General features: G+C 41.9%; 1 protein-coding gene across 1 annotated transcript; it reads left to right on the forward strand.

Annotated features, from left to right (window-relative positions):
* The first annotated feature begins 1035 nt into the window (after window positions 1–1035).
* tcp4 (Activated RNA polymerase II transcriptional coactivator p15) lies at window positions 1036–19696 on the forward strand. Its single transcript, NM_001141005.2, has 5 exons — window positions 1036–1105; window positions 3168–3249; window positions 5605–5733; window positions 18804–18912; window positions 19306–19696. Exons 2-5 carry the CDS (start codon window positions 3169–3171, stop codon window positions 19383–19385), a joined length of 399 nt encoding a protein of 132 aa, NP_001134477.1. The 5' UTR covers window positions 1036–1105; window position 3168; the 3' UTR covers window positions 19386–19696.
* Window positions 19697–19787: the final 91 nt, after the last annotated feature.

A 19787-nucleotide genomic window follows, 5' to 3' on the forward strand; every position in this document is an offset into this window, starting at 1 on the left:
CTGTTGATGTGCCCTTGAGCAAGGCATTTAACCCTAATTGCTCCAGGGTCGCCAATGATAATTGCTGACTCTGGCTGTGACCTCACTCTCTGAATGTGTCGTAGGAGCGAGTTGGAATATGCAAAAAAAACATTTTCAATTCACACATGTATATTATACGTGTGTGAAATTTGATAAATATAAGCACCCACCAAATTATTATTTATTATGTGCTGCTACTACAAGTCTATTACAAGGTCATTGATAGAATAATTCAGGCCCTATTACTTTCATAGTGATTGCCAAAATGTATGCTTTTTTTTTTTTAACTGTTACCAAATGTATCCTTTCTGACAGTGCAGAGACTTTCTGTAGACATACTTTTTATGTAATGGCATAAAGACTGTACATGTAGCACGCAGAGGCCAAATTTAGCTCTGTACCGTCTCAAATGTTGTAACAATGCGGAGGTCTCCGAATAGCTCTCCATTGACATGATTGGTTGACGGTAGGTGAGTGCGGCAGGTCCTGTATAAACACACACTCACTTCCTTGTCAACTTCCTTTACGACAGCTCTGCGCTGATCGGAGAATCGCAAGAAGCATGAATGCCCTGATTTATGCAGAGGCCATATCACAGTAAATGCAGACACATGGGGCGGCAGCTAACCTGGTGGTTAGAGCGTTGGGCCAGTAACTGAAAGGTTGCTAGATCGAATCCCTGAGCTGACATGGTAAAATTCTGTCGTTCTGCCTCTATTCCTAGACCGTCATTGTAAATAAGATTTTGTTCTTAACTGCCTTGTAAAATAAAAACATCTAATTGACCATGCAGCGCCTTTAACTGTAAGCAGGAGCACAATCAGGGAACACCATTTCCCACAACTACCGTTTACCTCCGGATGCATCGAAGCTGCAGTAAATTTGCGCCACTGATTTCTAGATCACATGAACAGGAAGAAAGCCTCGTGCTGATTTTACTTCGTCCAGTTCATTTGAAAGGAAGATTTGGTAAACAGCGCAGGTTCTGACAAGACAACAAATTATTGATTTGCAGGCCTTAATCTCGCGCCTTCACAGTATCCGCGTTCACGACACTCGAGCTCAATACAGTGAAATATTGCACGTAAGTACTGTATTGTTGTTACTATGTAGATTTCCTACCTGCAGCAAACAATGGTGCAAACCTAAATGCAACATTGTAACCGTGCTGCAAGAACTTTACAAACTCGATTGATCGTGATACATTGTTGGATTATTGGTTAATTCAGGCCTACCTAACCAGAGTATGCGCGTGCTATTTTCTACAGCAGCTCGACGAGCTGTGCAATAATTCGAGCGAATCAGTCCTAGATTGCAAATGGAAATAATAAACATAAAATTACTTGAACTTACATATTCGGTGGTCACGTGGACTACATCTGGATCAGCGTGAGGGAACCGTGTAACAATTTTTTTAGGTAGGAAAATGTCCAGTGGAAATGTTATAGATTTCTGTATATATCGACATCAGTTGTTTTGCATCATCTATCTATCTACCTGTAGTAAAGGGTTCATTGCGGAGGGATAGGGTTCAATCAATAACCATTTTGATGAGACCCCCTTTTGGAAGACAAGGATGCTTTGTTAGGCAAAGTGTTCTATCTGAAACATTTAACATCCTAAGAACCGTTTTTGGAAGAAAGGGTTCTTGGATGTTTTTTTGGAAGGCATGAAGGGTTCTACATAGAACCATCTATGTTTCCCAGCATGTAGGGAGATTTTCAGAATTGTTTGTTTTACTGTAAAATATGTTTTGCATGCAAAAACATATTTTACAGTAAAACAAACAATTCTGAAAATCTCCCTACATGATTGGCTAATACATTTTATGCTACACAAAGATAAATAACATACCGTTTTCTAAACTAATCCAATCTGTTGGTTTTATTGCACCCGTTACTTAGATGGTTGTTCCAGTTTAGATGATTGAGGTAGTCTCAGTATTCAGTTTTCCCTACCCTGGCAGTCATTCTGAATGCAGGTTGCAATTGATTAACAATTCCACTTACTGGATATGCTAACTCCGGCTGGATTCCAATAGGAATTACACATCACTTTGCAAACCCGCATAATGTGACCTGAAGGCCTGATGTGGCCTGTAAACCAGGAGATTCCTGACACCACTGTGTCAGAGTATAACTAGGCCACGGATAGAACAATAAGACAGATATTTCACCGGATGTATAAATGTGAAGCACCCGGTTGGCGTTTCCACTCACCGTCAAATATAGTAGCAAGAAGAAGCCAGGGGCCGGCAGTGATGGAACGAGAGGGATTTTGGCCGACATTCTGTTAATTTACTCATCGATTAAGCATTTGATCTCAATACAGTTTTCGGTCCCCAAAACTACAATCTGTTACGAACAGAGTGGACAAAGTTTTGTAGACTTTATCCTTTGCCGAAGTTGGGTTGTTTAGAAGGAGTTCAAAGGAAAATTGAGTTATTACACACATGCACTTTACAGAGTAGGCGTTCCCCAACGGAAATATGCAAATGCATGCTAGAATGCGCCAATAGGATTTCGCTAGCTCGTGCTTGACTCTGCCAATCTCCTTGCTTGTTCTGCCCACTATGGCTCATTTGTTCCCATTTGAAACGACAGGGTGTGGTTTATCTTGGTTAAGTTATACAAATCTTTGACTACGTCCTCAAAGAAAGGCCTGATGATAAATGTAATGTTTTGTCCTAAATAATACCATTTTAAAGGCTAGTAAAGCTGGTGGAATCATTCATAGACGGTTCTAGGAAGAACCTTTAGATTACAAAATGGTTATTGTTCTAGGTAGAACCATATACAGGGGGCTCTTTGAGGAACCGTACTTAGAGGGTTCTAGCTAGGGTTCTACCCAGCACTAAAAAGGGTTCCCCTATGGGGACAAACCGAAGAACCCTGTATGGTTCCACTTAGCACCTTTTTTCTAAGAGTGCATTATAGACTAGGTCACTGATTATCATTAATCTGCTAATTATTGTATAATGCATTGCACACAGTAACAAACAGACATAATAAAGCAGATTATCAGAGGTTACACTGCAATAGAACATATTCATGCACTTCGGAATGTAGATTTATTTTGATAACGTTGTGCATTGAAGTCTTACGAAAATATGGTATTCATTCAGTCATTGCATCATCTTTTTCCAGGATGCCCAAGTCAAAGGAAGTTCTGTCATCTACTTCTGGCAGTGCCAGTGCCAGTGACTCAGACAGTGAGACTGAGACCAAGGTAAACAGACACCCCCTGCTCCTGTGTTGTATCCAAAGCCACAAAGTAAAGACATTGTGTTTTCGTCAAAAGAACTGAAAAGGACACAAATATTTCAAAATGCTCAGATATACACTACCGTTCAAAAGTTTGGGTTCACTTACAAATGTCCTTGTTTTTGAAAGAAAAGCAAAAAAAAGAGTCAATTAAAATAGCATGAAATTGATCAGAAATACAGTGTAGACATTGTTAATGTTGTAAATGACTATTGTAGCTGGAAACGGCTGTTTTTTAATGGAATATCTACATAGGCTTACAGAGGCCCATTATCAGCAACCATCACTCCTGTGTTCCAATGGCACATTCTGTTAGCTAATCCAAAGGCTAGATGATCATTATAAAACCCTTTTGCAATTATGTTAGCACAGCTGAAAACTGTTGTTCTCATTAAAGAAGCACTAAAACTGGCATTCTTTAGGCTAGTTGAGTATCTGGAGTATCAGCATTTGTGGGTTCGATTACAGGCTCAAAATGGCCAGAAACAAAGTACTTTCTTCTGAAACTCGTCAGTCTATTCTTGTTCTGAGAAATGAAGGCTATTCCATGCGAGAAATTGCCACGAAACTGAAGATCTCGTACAACGCTGTGTACTACTCTCTTCACAGAACAGTGCAAACTGGCTCTAACCAGAATAGAAAGAGGTGTGGGAGGCCCCGGTGCACAACTGAGCAAGAGGACAAGTACATTAGAGTGTCTAGTTTGAGAAACAGACGCCTCACAAGTCCTCAACTGGCAGCTTCATTAAATAGTAACTGGAAAGCACTAGTCTCAACGTCAACAGCGAAGAGGCGACTCCGGGATGCTGGCCTTCTAGGCAGAGTTGCGAAGAAAAATCCATATCTCAGACTGGCCAATAAAAAATAAAAGATTAAGATGGGCAAAAGAACACAGACACTGGACAGAGGATCTCTGACTAGAAGGCCAGCGTCCCGGAGTCACCTCTTTACTGTTGACGTTAAGACTGGTGTTTTGCGGGTACTATTTAATGAAGCTGTTAGTTGAGGACTTGTAAGGCGTCTGTTTCTCAAACTAGACACTAATGTACTTGTCCTCTTGCACCGGGGCCTCTTGTAATCCTCTTTCTATTCTGGTTAGAGCTAGTTTGCGCTGTTCTGTGAAGAGAGTAGTACACAGCATTGTACGAGATCTTCAGTTTCGTGGCAATTTCTCACATGGAATAGCTTTCATTTCTCAGAACAAGAATAGACTGACGAGTTTCAGAAGAAAGTACTTTGTTTCTGGACATTTTGAGCCTGTAATCGAACCCACAAATGCTCATGCTCCAGATACTCAACTAGTCTAAAGAATGCCAGTTTTATTGCCTCTTTAATGAGAACAACTGTTTTCAGCTGTGCTAACATAATTGCAAAAGGGTTTTCTAATGATCAACTAGCCTTTTAAAATGATAAACTTGGATTAGCTAACACTGTGTCATTGGAACACAGGAGTGATGGTTGCTGATAATGGCCTCTACGCATATGTAGATATTCCATCAAAAATCAGCTGTTTCCAGCTACAATAGTCATTTACAACATTAACAATGTCTACACTGTATTTCTGATCAATTTGATGTTATTTTAATAGCAAAAAAAAATGTGCTTTTCTTTCAAGAACAAGGACATTTCTAAGTCACCCCATACTTTCAAACGGTAGTGTACGTAGATTCAAAGCTGTGTTTTTGTATAGCTGCATATGTTAGATTTTTTAAATTAATCCTTTATTTAACTAGGCAAGTCAGTTAAGAACAAATTCTTATTTACAATGCCGGCCAAACACGGACGACGCTGGGCCAATTGTGCGTCGCCCTATGTGACTCCCAATCACGGCCTGTTGTGATATAGCCTGGATTCAAACTAGGGTATCTGTAATGACGCCTCTCACACTGAGATGCAGTGCCTTATCCCGCTGCGCCACTCGGGAGCACAAAGCAGGTTGACGTTTATTGGGATGAGTCCTGTCCTTGAGGCAGAACTGAGCGATATCCGCTAGATGGGCCATCTGCAAAGTAAAAAAAAAAGGGCTATATTGTAAAAATTCATGAAAACAAAAATGTGCCTTTTGGTCATAATTTAAGGTTATGGTTAGGTGTTAGGGTGAGCAGTGTGGTTAGGGTTAAAGCTTGGGTAAAGTTTAAATTCAGATTTCATGACTTTGTGGCCTTGCCAGCTAGTGACCACTGCAGAGCTGCCTCCAGAACAAGATTCATGACAAAAAACGTTAACCTGCTACAGTTCGTATTATAATCAGAGGTTGCCTTTTGTACTCTCAGAAGAGAAAGTCAATTTTTATATGTGTCGAAATGAACCCCTGTTGTAGGCCAAGAAGAGAAAGCAAGCAGCACCAGAGAAACCAGCCGCTAAGAAACCGAAAGGGGGGGAGAGTTCCAAACCTGGTGGAACCTCCAAGGGAAGCGGCAACAAGGACAAGGATGACAACAAGTTTCAGGTAAGGAGATCCGAGCTCTGTGTTGCTGCTCGACCAGACTCCAGCACAGAAGGACACCGTGTCAGTCCATCCCCAGTACAAAAGATGCAACATTAGTTGCATGTCGATATCAGACCTTTTGCATACCATGGATGAAATTTGAGGTCAAAGCATGCTGGTATGAAAAATGACCCTAAAACACAAAAAATAGGCTTCTAGTTTGCACGTTGTGGTTTTTGACTCAACTGTCTGAAGTTGGAGCTGAGACAATTGGAGGACGGGCAAGGAGAAACATCTCTAGCTCTCCGCTCCGTCCGCCCCGTAGTCGCAGTACTATTTGTTAAGTTCATGTTTTAAGTATCCCTATATTTCTGTTATTACGGGGCTACCACTCTGTCAAGAGTGCGCCTGCGCGGGAAGGCTTGCTGTTGATGGACCTAGCCTGGTGTGCGATGGCTACCTTGTAGTGTGTTCATACGGTATAGTAAACTTTGTTAAACTGGAACCTTGTCGTTGTGTCATTTCGAGTTAACATTGGTAGCAGAGGATGTTGAATAACTACAATGCGCCACCTCGCTTCGACGAGAAGAGGTCGTACGAAAGTTGGGAAAATGAACTTGGAATCTGGACACGGGTTACTAATCTGGACGCGAAAAAGCAAGCACTTGCGGTGGTATTATCGCTCGAGGGAAGAGCGAGAGATACAGCACTGGAAATATCCGTTGAGGATTTGAACAAGGATGACGGTATGGGAACTTTGATCAGAGCACTGGATTCTGTATTTCTTAAAGAAGAGAAAGACCGTGCCTACGAGGCATATTCAAACTTTGACAGTGTTACGGGAGATATTTTGGTTGCAATGACGGACTACATCATGGATTTCGGACAGAGGTACAATAGGATGCGCAAGTACGACATGGTTCTCCCGGATGCAGTGTTAGCTTTCAAGTTGCTAGATACTGCCTGGCTAGATGGTAGAGAAAAACAGTTGGCTTTGACTGCTTGTACTGTGCTGACTTTTGCGTAAATGAGGTCGGCACTAAATAATAATGTTATTGATGTCTGTCGCGCCAATAACAGATGGAATGCAAGTGAGTAACGCAGCATATTACACTGAGCAGCAGAGAAAAGGGGGCCAACAAGTCACGTTCTCAAGACAACCAGAAGAGGGTGCCATTGCCCGGCACAAATCCACTGGACAAATATGGAAGGAGATCAAAATGTGCTATTTGTCAAAGTACTTACCATTGGGTTAAAGACTGTCCTCATAAAAATGAACAAGTTAAACTAACAGAGGAAAATGTGAACACAGAGATAGAGCAGTGTTTTCAAACGAATCTGCTTCTGATACTGAGATTTTTATAGTTGAATCCTTAGGATCTGCTGTGATTGATACTGCATGTACACGGACAGTGTGTGGTGCAAAATGGCTTGATAGCCATGTCAGTGAACTAAATATGAAAGAAGTACAAAATATGATTGACACACCAAGCAACAGCGCTTTGAAATTTGGAGATGGGAGAATCGTCCATTCTACCAAGAGAGTTAAGATACCAGCAAACATTGGTCAGACTAAGTGTCACATTGAAACAGAGGTGGTCCCTACAGATATCCCCTTACTATTAAGCAAAGCTTCCCTCAAGAAGGCAGGGGCTGTACTAGACATAAAAAATGACAAGGCAGTGATGTTTAAACAACCAGTGACTCTTGAACTTACTACCTCAGGCCACTATTGTGTGAACATTTTAGACAAAGACATCACAGAGAGTCCATGTAAAAATGAGATTCTAATGGACACAGAGCACATGGAGATTCTGACAGTCACAGAGAACATAAACACAAAAGAAAAACACAAAGTATTGTTAAAGCTTCACAAACAGTTTGGACATTCTACAGTTGACAGACTTCAGAAATTACTCAGCGGTTCAGGGAATAATGATGATGAGAGTATTTCCATTCTACAGCAGATATTTAACAGTTGTGAGACATGTCAAAAATACAGTAAACCTAAGCCCAAACCAGCTGTTGGTTAGCCACTGGCTTCCAAGTACAATGAAACAGTGGCTGTAGATCTACATGAGCTAGGACCAAGTGTGTGGTACCTTCACATAATCAACCACTTCACATGCTTCAGCGCTGGAAGCATTGTGAATACAAAGAAACCCAGTGACATCGTCAGGCACTTCATGCATTCCTGGGTAAGTGTGCATGGCCCGCCCCAGAAATTGTACAGTGACAATGGAGGAGAATTCAATAATAATGAAATAAGAGAAATGGCAGAGAACTTCAACATGGAAGTAAAGACAACTGCTGCATACAGTCCATGGAGCAATGGACTTCTGGAGAGACACAATCAAACACTCACAGAGATCATGTTGAAAGTGAAGCAAGGCAATGAATGTGACTGGAAAACAGCCATAGATTGGGCTTTGATGGCAAAAAACTCGCTGCACAATGTTCATGATTACAGCCCATACCAACTAGTGTTCGGGCAGAACCCTAATCTTCCCTCTGTACTGGTTGACAAGCCACCAGCACTAGAAGGGACCAGTGTGAGTGCATGGGTGGGACAGCACCTTTCAGCACTACATGCAGCGAGAAAAGCGTTCACTGAAGCAGAGTGCTCAGAAAGAATTCGCAGGGCTCTGCGTAAACAGCTATGACCCACCGATGAGAAGTACGAAACTGGAAACAAAGTGTACTACAAACAAGTTGACTGTCATTTGTGAGGCACAGAGGCACCATGGTCAGGGTGCATCACTCAAGATTGCGGAAAGTAAATGATCAACAAGATAGAGGGGCTGTTGCTGAGAATCAGTCTCCTAATGAAAAGGACACAGTAACAGACACAAACCTACCAGATGACGCATCCAATGATATGGACACTGAAACTGACACAGGAAATTGAGCAGAGACCTTCAACCATGCCACAGATAATACTGTTGAGCGTTCAAATGAGGAAACCATTCAATAACAGCCACATGTGTTAACCTGTTAGGGCTAGGGGGCAGTATTTGCACGGCTGGATAAAAAAATGTACCCGATTTAATCTGGTTACTAATCCTACCCAGTAACTAGAATATGCATATACTTATTATATATGGATAGAAAACACTCTAAAGTTTCTAAAACTGTTTGAATGGTGTCTGTGAGTATAACAGAACTCATTTGGCAGGCAAAACCCTGAGACATTTTCTGACAGGAAGTGGATACCTGATGTGTTGTATTACCTTTAAACCTATGCCATTGAAAAACACAGGGGCTGAGGAATATTTTGGCACTTCCTATTGCTTCCACTAGATGTCACCAGCCTTTACAAAGTGTTTTGAGTCTTCTGGAGGGAGATCTGACCGAACAAGAGCCATGGAACGATGATGGCCCATTAGACACCTGGCGCGCGAGTTCATGTTGGGTACCCTCGTTCCAATACGTTATAAAAGAGTATGCATTCGTCCACCTTGAATATTATTCATGTTCTGGTTAAAAAAGGCCCTAATGATTTATGCTATACAACGTTTGACATGTTTGAACGAACGTAAATATATTTTTTCCCCTCGTTCATGAAGTGAAGTCCGGCGGGCTTAGATCATGTGCTAACAAGACGGAGATTTTTGGACATAAATGATGAGCTTTTTTGAACAAAACTACATTCGTTATGGACCTGTGATACCTGGAAGTGACATCTGATGAAGAGAATCAAAGGTAATGGATTATTTACATAGTATTTTCGATTTTAGATCTCCCCAACATGACGACTAGTCTGATTCGCAACGCGTATTTTTCTGGGCGCAGTGCTCAGATTATTGCAAAGTGTGATTTCCCAGTAAGATTATTTTTAAATCTGGCAAGTTGATTGCGTTCAAGAGATGTAAATCTATAATTCTTTAAATGACAATATAATATTTTACCAATGTTTTCTAATTTTAATTATTTAATTTGTGATGCTGACTTGACTGCCGGTTATTGGAGGGAAACGATTTCCTCAACATCAATGCCATAGTAAAACGCTGTTTTTGGATATAAATATGAACTTGATAGAACTAAAAATGCATGCATTGTCTAACATAATGTCCTAGGAGTGTCATCTGATGGAGATTGTAAAAGGTTAGTGCATCATTTTAGCTGGTTTTATGGTTTTGGTGACCCTGTCTTTGAATTGACAAAACATTACACACAACTCTTGTAAATGTACTGTCCTAACATACTCTAAATTTATGCTTTCGCCGTAAAACCTTTTTGAAATCGTAAAACGTGGTTAGATTAAGGAGATGTTTATCTTTCAAAGGGTGTAAAATAGTTGTATGTTTGAAAAATTTGAATTTTGACATTTATTTGGATTCAAATTTGCCGCTCTTGAAATGCACCTGCTGTTGATGGAGTGCACCACGGGTGGGACGCAGCCCATAGAGGTTAAGACAACATGGTTGTTTGTTCTAATCAGAAAACTGGACAAGCTGTTAAATACATGGACAGAGAAAGTGGTATTCCACATACAGCAACCGTCATTGGACGAGCAGGAAAAGCAAAAGGAAAACACCAGAACTGGTACAACTTGCAGTACTCTGAACCAGCTACACTTTCTGGTACAACAGGGTCAGCTGACCTGTCACTTGTAGATCATCTCAGAATTGAACCAATGGAAAATCGAGAAAAATAGAATGACATTCAAAATGATGATGTACTTGAAACAAAGGACGTGTCATTTGACTCAGCTAAGCTAGATGAGCTCAGTAATTGGAGGAAAAATTTAGTGTTTGAGGAAGTCAAAGACATTGGCCAAAAATGTGTCTCAACAAGGTGGGTGTGTACCCTTAAAGAATCCTTAACTGGAATAGTGCCTAAAGCAAATCTAGAGGTTTTGAGGAGCTGGCTGCTAAAGAACTCCCAAAAGACTCACTGACATACGCCTCAGAGTCACTCAGATTGCTGATGACAGTGATCTGCCAGAAAAAATGGAAACTTAATTCCAGAGACAGTCGACCTGATGGTTGTAACTGTGCATCTAACACAAAACAACTTGTCATCTAACACAAAACACGCCACTGTACAAACCATTCATGAGGCAAAGTTGTTCGTCAACTGAAATCACAACAAGTGACTTTAAAGTTTCATCATGTTGGAAAAGATGACTCTTTGAAACTAGTTGTGTGCCTCCATGTGTAAGGTTCCCTAGGGAAGCATCACTGAAGACAACTAGTTTCAAAGAGTCATCTTTTCCAACATGATGAAACTTTAAAGTCACTTGTTGTGATTTCAGTTGACGAACAACTTTGCCTCATGAATGGTTTGTACAGTGGCGTGTTTTGGGTTAGATGCAAAGTTGCAACCATCAGGTCTACTCTGTCAAGCAACCCATAGAATTTGTCCTATCATAGACAACAAATCTGCATTTTTGCAGGGAACAGAGCTGTCAAGGGACATTCATATCCGACCTCCGCATGAAGCTAAGAGCGAAGGAACACTGTGGAAACTAAAAGTGTGTGTATGGCCTGGCAGATGCATCACTCTACTGGTACAACAAAGTCAAAGCAACAATGCTGAATACAGGTGGAAAAATGTCACAAGTGGATCCTGAAGTCTTCTATTGGCTTGATCAAGACTGCAATGTGACTGGAGTACTTGCCTGTCATGTTGATGACTTTATCTGGGGTGGCTCACAGACCTTTGCTACAACTGTGATTCCAAACCTCAAAGCTGTTTTCCAGGTAGGCCGTGAGGAGCATGATCATTTTTGTTATGTTGGCATAGAGTTTATTACAGTTGATGGGACAATACTGATGCAACAGGAGAGCTATATCAAGAATCTTCAACCCATCCACATGGATTCTTCAAGAGCCGTACAAAGGAATTCCCCTCTGTGGAATTGAAGCTGATCAATTGAGGTCAAAGATAGGACAAATTTGATGGGTTGCTAGACAGAGTAGACCTGATGGTTGCAACTTAGCATCTAACACAAAACCTGCCACTGTACAAACCATTCATCAAATGTATTTATATAGCCCTTCTTACATCAGCTGATATCACAAAGTGCTGTAGAGAAACCCAGCCTAAAACCCCAAACAGCAAGCAATGCAGGTGTAGAAGCACGGTGGCTAGGAAAAACTCCCTAGAAAGGCCAAAACCTAGGAAGAAACCTAGAGAGGAACCAGGCTATGAGGGGTGGCCAGTCCTCTTCTGGCTGTGCCGGGTGGAGATTATAACAGCACATGGCCTAGATGTTCAAATGTTCATAAATGACCAGCATTGTCAAATAATAATAATCATAGTAGTTGTCGAGGGTGCAACAAGTCAGTAACACAAGAGTAAGTGTCAGTTGGCTTTTTCATAGCCGATCTTTGAGAGTATCTCTACCGCTCCTGCTGTCTCTAGAGAGTTGAAAACAGCAGGTCTGGGACAGGTAGCACGTCCAGTGAATAGGTCAGGGTTCTAGCAGGTCTGGGACAACAGGTCTGGAACAGGTAGCACGTCCGGTGAACAGGTCAGGGTTCCATAGCTGCAGGCAGAACAGTTGGAACTGGAGCAGCAGCACGGCCAGGTGAACTGGGGACAGCAAGGAGTCATCAAGCCAGGTAGTCCTGAGGCATGGTCCTAGGGCTCAGGTCCTCCGTGAGAGAGAGAAAGAAAGAAAGAAAGAAAGAAAGAAAGAAAGAAAGAAAGAAAGAAAGAAAGAAAGAAAAAGAAAGAGAGCATATTTAAATTCACACAGGACACCGGAAAAGACAAGAGAAATACTCCAGATGTGACAGACTGACCCTAGCCCCCCGACACATAAACTACTGCAGCATAAATACTGGAGGCTGAGACAGGAGGGGTCAGCAGACACTGTGGCCCCATCCGATGAAACCCCCGGACAGGGCCAAACAGGTAGGATATAACCCCACCCACTTTGCCAAAGCACAGCCTCCACACCACTGGAGGGATATCTCCAACCACCAACATACCATCCCGGGACAAGGCCGAGTATAGCCCACAAAGATCTCCGCCACGGCACAGCCCCACGGGGGGCGCCAACCCAGACAGGAAGACCACGTCAGTGACTCAACCCACTCAAGTGACGCACCCCTCCCAGGGACGGCATGGAAGAACACCAGTAAGCCAGTGACTCAGCCCCCGTAATAGGGGTAGAGGCAGAGAATCCCAGTGGAAAGAGGGGAAACCGGCCAGGCAGAGACAGCAAGGGCGGTTCGTTGCTCCAGCCTTTCCGTTCACCTTCACACCCCTGGGCCAGACTACACTTAATCATAGGACCTACTGAAGAGATATGTCTTCAGTAAAGACTTAAAGTATGAGACTGAGTCTGCGTCTCTCACATGAGTAGGCAGACTATTCCATAAAAATGGATCTCTATAGGTGAAAGCCCTGCCTCCAGCTGTTTGCTTAGAAATTCTAGGAACAATTAGGAGGCCCGCGTCTTGTGACCGTAGCGTACGTGTAGGTATGTACGGCAGGACCAAATCGGAAAGATAGGTAGGAGCAAGCCCATGTAATGCTTTGTAGGTTAGCAGTAAAACCTTGAAATCAGCCCTTGCCTTAACAGGAAGCCAGTGTAGGGAGGCTAGCACTGGAGTAATATGATCAAATTTTTTGGTTCTAGTCAGGATTCTAGCAGCCTTATTTAGCACTAACTGAAGTTGATTTAGTGCTTTATCCGGGTAGCCGGAAAGTAGAGCATTGCAGTAGTCCAACCTAGAAGTAACAAAGGCATGGATTAATTTTTCTGCGTCATTTTTGGACAGAAAGTTTCTGATTTTTGCAATGTTTCGTAGATGGAAAAAAGCTGTCCTTGAAACAGTCTTGATATGTTCTTCAAAAGAGAGATCAGGGTCCAGAGTAACGCCGAGGTCCTTCAGTTTTATTTGAGACGACTGTACAACCATCCAGATTAATTGTCAGATTCAACAGAAGATCTCTTTTTTTCTTGGGACCTAGAACAAGCATCTCTGTTTTGTCCGAGTTTAAGAGTAGAAAGTTTGCAGCCATCCACTTCCTTATGTCTGAGAGACAGGCTTCTAGCGAGGGCAATTTTGGGGCTTCACCATGTTTCATTGAAATGTACAGCTGTGTGTCATCCGCATAGCAGTGAAATTTAACATTATGTTTTCGAATGACATTCCCAAGAGGTAAAATATATAGTGAAAACAATAGTGGTCCTAAAACGGAACCTTGAGGAACACCGAAATTTACAGTTGATTTGACAGAGGACAAACCATTCACAGAGACAAACTGATATCTTTCCGACAGATAAGACCTAAACCAGGCCAGAACTTGTCCATGTAGACCAATTTGGGTTTCCAATCTCTCCAAAAGAATGTGCTAATCGATGGTATCAAAAGCAGCACTAAGATCTAGGAGCACGAGGACAGACGCAGAACCTCGGTCTGACGTCATTAAAAGGTCATTTACCACCTTCACAAGTGCAGTCTCAGTGCTATGATGGGGTCTAAAACCAGACTGAAGCGTTTCGTGTACATTGTTTGTCTTCAGGAAGGCAGTGAGTTGCTGCGCAACAGCTTTTTCAATTTTTTTTGAGAGGAATGGAAGATTCGATATAGGCCGATTAGTTTTTTATAATTTCTGGGTCAAGATTTGGCTTTTTCAAGAGAGGCTTTATTACTGCCACTTTTAGTGAGTTTGGTACACATCTGGTGGATAGAGAGCCGTTTATTATGTTCAACATAGGAGGGCCAAGCACAGAAAGCAGCTCTTTCAGTAGTTTATTTGGAATAGGGTCCGGTATGCAGCTTGAAGGTTTAGAGGCCATGATTATTTTCATCATTGTGTCAAGAGATATAGTACTAAAACACTTTAGTGTCTCCCTTGATCCTAGGTCCTGGCAGGGTTGTGCAGACTCGGGACAACGGAGCTTTGGAGGAATACGCAGATTTAAAGAGGAGTCCGTAATTTGCTTTCTAATGATCATGATCTTTTCCTCAAAGAAGTTCATGAATTCATCACTGCTGAAGTGAGAGCCATCCTCTCCTGGGGAATGCTGCTTTTTAGTTAGCTTTGCGACAGTATCAAAAAGAAATTTCGGATTGTTCTTATTTTCCTCAATTATGTTGGAAAAATAGGATGATCGAGCAGCAGTGAGGGCTCTTCGATACTGCACGGTACTGTCTTTCCAAGCTAGTCGGAAGACTTCCAGTTTGGTGTGGCGCCATTTCCGTTCCAATTTTCTGCAAGCTTGCTTCAGAGCTCGTGTATTTTCTGTATACCAGGGAGCTAGTTTCTTATGACAAATGTTTTTAGGGGTGCAACTGCATCTAGGGTATTGCACAAGGTTAAATTGAGTTCCTCGGTTAGGTGGTTAACTGATTTTTGTCCTCTGATGTCCTTGGGTAGGCAGAGGGAGTCTGGAAGGGCATCAAGGAATCTTTGGGTTGTCTGAGAATTTATAGCACGACTTTTAATACTTCTTGGTTGGGGTCTGAGCAGATTATTTGTTGCGATTGCGAACGTAATAAAATGCTAGTCCGATAGTCCAGGATTATGAGGAAAAACATTAAGATCCACAACATTTATTCCATGGGACAAAACTAGGTCCAGAGTATGACTGTGGCAGTGAGTAGGTCCAGAGACATGTTGGACAAAACCCACTGAGCCGATGATGGCTCTGAAAGCCTTTTGGAGTGGGTCTGTGGACTTTTCCATGTGAATATTAAAGTCACCAAAAATTTGAATATTATCTGCGATGACTACAAGGTCCGATAGGAATTCAGGGAACTCCGTGAGGAACGCTGCATATGGCCCAGGAGGCCTGTTAACAGTAGCTATAAAAAGTGAGTGAGTAGGCTGCATAGATTTCATGACTAGAAGCTCAAAAGACGAAAACGTCGTTGTTGTTTTTTTGGGGGTAAATTTAAATTTGCTATCATAAATGTTAGCAACACTTCCGCCTTTGCGGGATGCGCGGGGGATATGGTCACTAGTGTAACCAGGGGGTGAGGCCTCATTTAACACAGTAAATTCATCAGGCTTAAGCCATGTTTCAGTCAGGCCAATCACATCAAGATCATGATCAGTGATTAGTTCATTGACTATAACTGCCTTTGAAGTGAGGGATCTAACATTAAGTAGTCCTATTTTGAGATGTGAGGTATCACAATCTCTTTCAATAATGGCAGGAATGGAGGAGGTCTTTATACTAGTGAGATTGCTAAAGCGAACACCGCCATCTTTAATTTTGCCCAACCTAGATCAAGGCACAGACACAGTCTCAATGGGGAAAGCTGAGCTGACTACGCTGACTGTGCTAGTGGCAGACTCCACTAAACTGGCAGGCTGGCTAACAGCCTGCTGCCTGGCCTGCAGCCTATTTCATTGTGGAGCTAGAGGAGTTAGAGGCAAACAAAGTTGTTCGTCAACTGAAATCACAACAAGTGACTTTAAAGTTTCAGCATGTTGGAAAAGATGACTCTTTGAAACTAGTTGTCTTTTCCTATGGGTACAGCTGAAGAACTCTTTTGGAACCTTTTTTTCCTAAGAGTGTAGCCCAGGGCTGGGGCGGTCATGAAATTTTGTCAGCCGGTGATTTGTCATTCAAATAACTGCCCGTCTCACGGCAGTTGACCGTTAACTAACATAAACATGTTTAGCTTCTCCGGCTTCCACGCATAGCCTACGAGCCACCGATGCAAACCTTTTGGAACATCAAGCCTACATCAATTAAAAAAAACAAGTCTAATAGATCCATGTAATATAGCCTACACCATCACAGTAAATCCAATCTTTATTTTAGGCAGGGATAAAGAAACTTTATGATATGAAAAAAATGTAGCCTAATTTAGAAGAACAGAATAGCATATTCTTGAGTTGTCATTTATGTTAGGTCCTGATCTGGCCATGCTGTGGGCTACACTAGTTCATTTAGCAGACACGATTTGCTTATAATTCCTGTGGCATTACTTTATATTTTATAATAAGAAAAATACAATGAACATAGCTGAATAAAATAGAAAGGATATTTCCCCCCCCCCAAATGATTTCTGAGGGAGTGTGCGCACGTGGCTATTCTGTGTTGAGCGGTTAACAAACAGGTGCTTCATTGTGCTCATATGTGCTTAATTTAGTTTTTTTTATGAAACTTTTGTTGTGATACAAACGTTAGGCTATATGTTTGGATTTGTAATACATTCCAAGGCTGCATGATGCAACAAATTTATGATAAAAAAAAAAAGGTTTCAGGAAAGGGAACTGCTCTGCTCTGTTTCTTGTGCAGGCTGCACACACTTCGTCAGTCCCATTCACAATTTGGCAAGCACTTGATAATATTCACACGCAATTTTCTCAATTGAATCTGGTCTTTACATAACAATCTGGTCTTTACGGGCTCCTGAGTTGCGCAGCGGTCTAAGGCACTGCATCTTAGTGCTTGAGATGACACTTCAGACACCCTGGTTCAAATCCAGGCTGTATAACAACTGGCTGTGATTGGGAGTCCCATAGGGCGGTGCACAATTGGCCCAGCTTCGTCCGGGTTAGGCCGGTGTAGGCCGTCATTGTAAATAAGAATTTGTTCTTAACTGACTTGCCTAGTTAAATAAAGGTTAAATAAAATATTTACAAAATAATAATATATGGAACAAATGCGTGCCGCCCTATGGGATTCCCAATCACGGCCAGGTGTTATACAGCCTGGATTTGAACCAGGTATGGCAGTGACACCTCTTGTACTGCAGACACCTCTTGAGGTGCAGTGTCTTTGGCCACTGCGCCACTCGGGAGCCCAATACACAGTATGTGTGGAATTATTTTTTAGTTAGAATTGCCCACAAAAAAAATATGTCCATAACCTGCACTCGCATAGCGAATGTAATTTTTTTAATATGCCTAATAGGCTACACTGTTTGTAAAGCAGATTAATGTGCTTAATTTGTACGAATTTAGCAATAAATAAAGCAGCACGAGAAAGCTGGGATATGCTTTTATTAAATAGTGGCCTGTCGGAACTCTGTTTTCAAACTGGATTGCGCAATGACAGGGTTTATAAGAACACATGTTTCACTAGGCTCTGTAGGCTATGGGCTCTCCAACCATGTTCCAGGGGTCCTAGGCCTATAGGATACGTTTAGAGTTACTTGGCCACTTCAGTTGTGATACAAAACATCTAGGCCTATGGTCTAGGCTACATGATGAATGAGACTGATTTTCTTTTTTTTAAAGTCGCCCCCCCAAAAATTGCGCTGTGCATCAATCACAAGTGATAATATTCTCACCATTAAGACAATTCTCAATTTAATCCTGTCTTTACATATACCAAATAATATCTGTGAAGTTAGTTTTGATTTAGAATGGACCATTGTCATGCACTTGTTGGAACAGGGGCAGGGGGGAAAAAAATACATGTCACCCTTATGCACTTCAATAACAAATGGAGGATGCTTTTCTCAGCCAGGTAGGCTACTCCGGTTGTAAAGTGCTTAGCATATGGAAAGTTGAGAAATAAATATTGTCCTGTCCTATCGAAAGCTGATGGCACCCTCTTTTTAATAGAGGCCAGCAAAACTCTTTTGTCACTCAATTGCATGGCATAGCCTTATAGATATGTTGCACAACAGGACCATTGCATCAACCAGCTATGAGGAGCTGGCTCTACCTGCGCCACAGGTGATCCTATTCCGCTCCAACTTTGAAAGCCAAGGCTCTCATGAAGAGTTTGATAGGATTTTCCGGTCGCATTTGCATTGATGCCAGAGTGATTACAGGGACAATGGATTGCTGAGTACCAGGCCATTAGCAACTGGCCGTTAGCACGTTTGGTATTCTACTAATGACCATCAGAGGCATCCGAGCGAGTTCTACGGTGTCACAACGGTCACATGGAATTTGACTGAGGTCGTGACTCCTGACTGCCAATGTGGCGGTAATACGGACACCTTGTAGGCTATCGTTCCTGCTGAGACAGTCTTCTGCCAATATCATTATTAGGTCAATAAGAAAAGAGTGCATTTGCCTATGATTTTAGGAGTGTGGGTGTTGCGCGCATGGGGGCTGGTGGGGGCCGCCGTTGCGCTGATACTCGTAAAAATGGTTCAAAGTTGGAAGGTCTGCGATATGGTTGTCTTCACGTGCATCTTTGTTTTTAATTTCAGATTGGGAAGATGAGGTATGTGAGTGTTCGTGAATTCAAAGGGAAGTGTCTGATTGACATCCGTGAGTACTGGATGGACCAGGAGGGAGAGATGAAGCCGGGCAGGAAAGGTAAGTAAGATCTGTCACAGCAGGACCCTGGCCCCTGAGCCCACCGTCATGCTGTCACTCTGCAAACACACATATGGATTTGGAATGATGAATCATTGTTTGAAATAGTTTTATCGTTGTTTCGGTGCTTCAAAGAATGAGTTAAAACTGTTTTATTAATGATTTATCAGCTCCATAAGCCCTTTACAAACATTTTAAAAGGATAACAAATGTTAAGTGTAATCATAATTTCTATGTGTATTTTTCCACCTCTATACCGAGACACACTGCACACAGTGGTACCCAGATGTCATGTTTGACATTAAGCCCAGTGATGCTACTTTTCTGGATTCATTAACTGAACCTAGGTCAGTTTACTTTCCTCTGTCCAACTTTCCTCTGTTCCGTGCCCAGGTATCTCACTAAACCCAGAGCAGTGGAACCAGCTGAAGGATCAAATCTCTGAGATAGACGACGCTGTGAAGGCGATATAAGAGGGAGGCCTCTGGCTGCCTGGGATTTACCATCCACAACCATACATTCTGTTTTTGTTGTTAACTTTCCCACCATTTTTTATATTGTTATTGAAACATTTTTAAAGGAAGAGACCCACATTTTTTAAGTGACCGACCAAGACAACATTGTGTATATTTTAAGCTTTAAGTTTCTGTTTACTTCTTCTTGTGCTGTGTTTGAAAACCCAATGTATGTTATGCTTGTTGAGTGCTTCAGATGTAGCCGTATGTGTGTGTTTGTCTTATTGGGTTTGCTATAATAAGTAATCAATAAAAGCCATTTAAAGGGACAACATTTTGTTGAAATGTTTTTATTATTACAGTAGTTTGTATCACTTCTGTATGTCAGCTTGTAAATGAGGATGTTTGACTGTTATCCAG

The sequence above is a fragment of the Salmo salar genome, chromosome ssa01, assembly GCF_905237065.1.
Source record: "Salmo salar chromosome ssa01, Ssal_v3.1, whole genome shotgun sequence".
NCBI classification, from domain to species: Eukaryota; Metazoa; Chordata; class Actinopteri; order Salmoniformes; family Salmonidae; genus Salmo; species Salmo salar.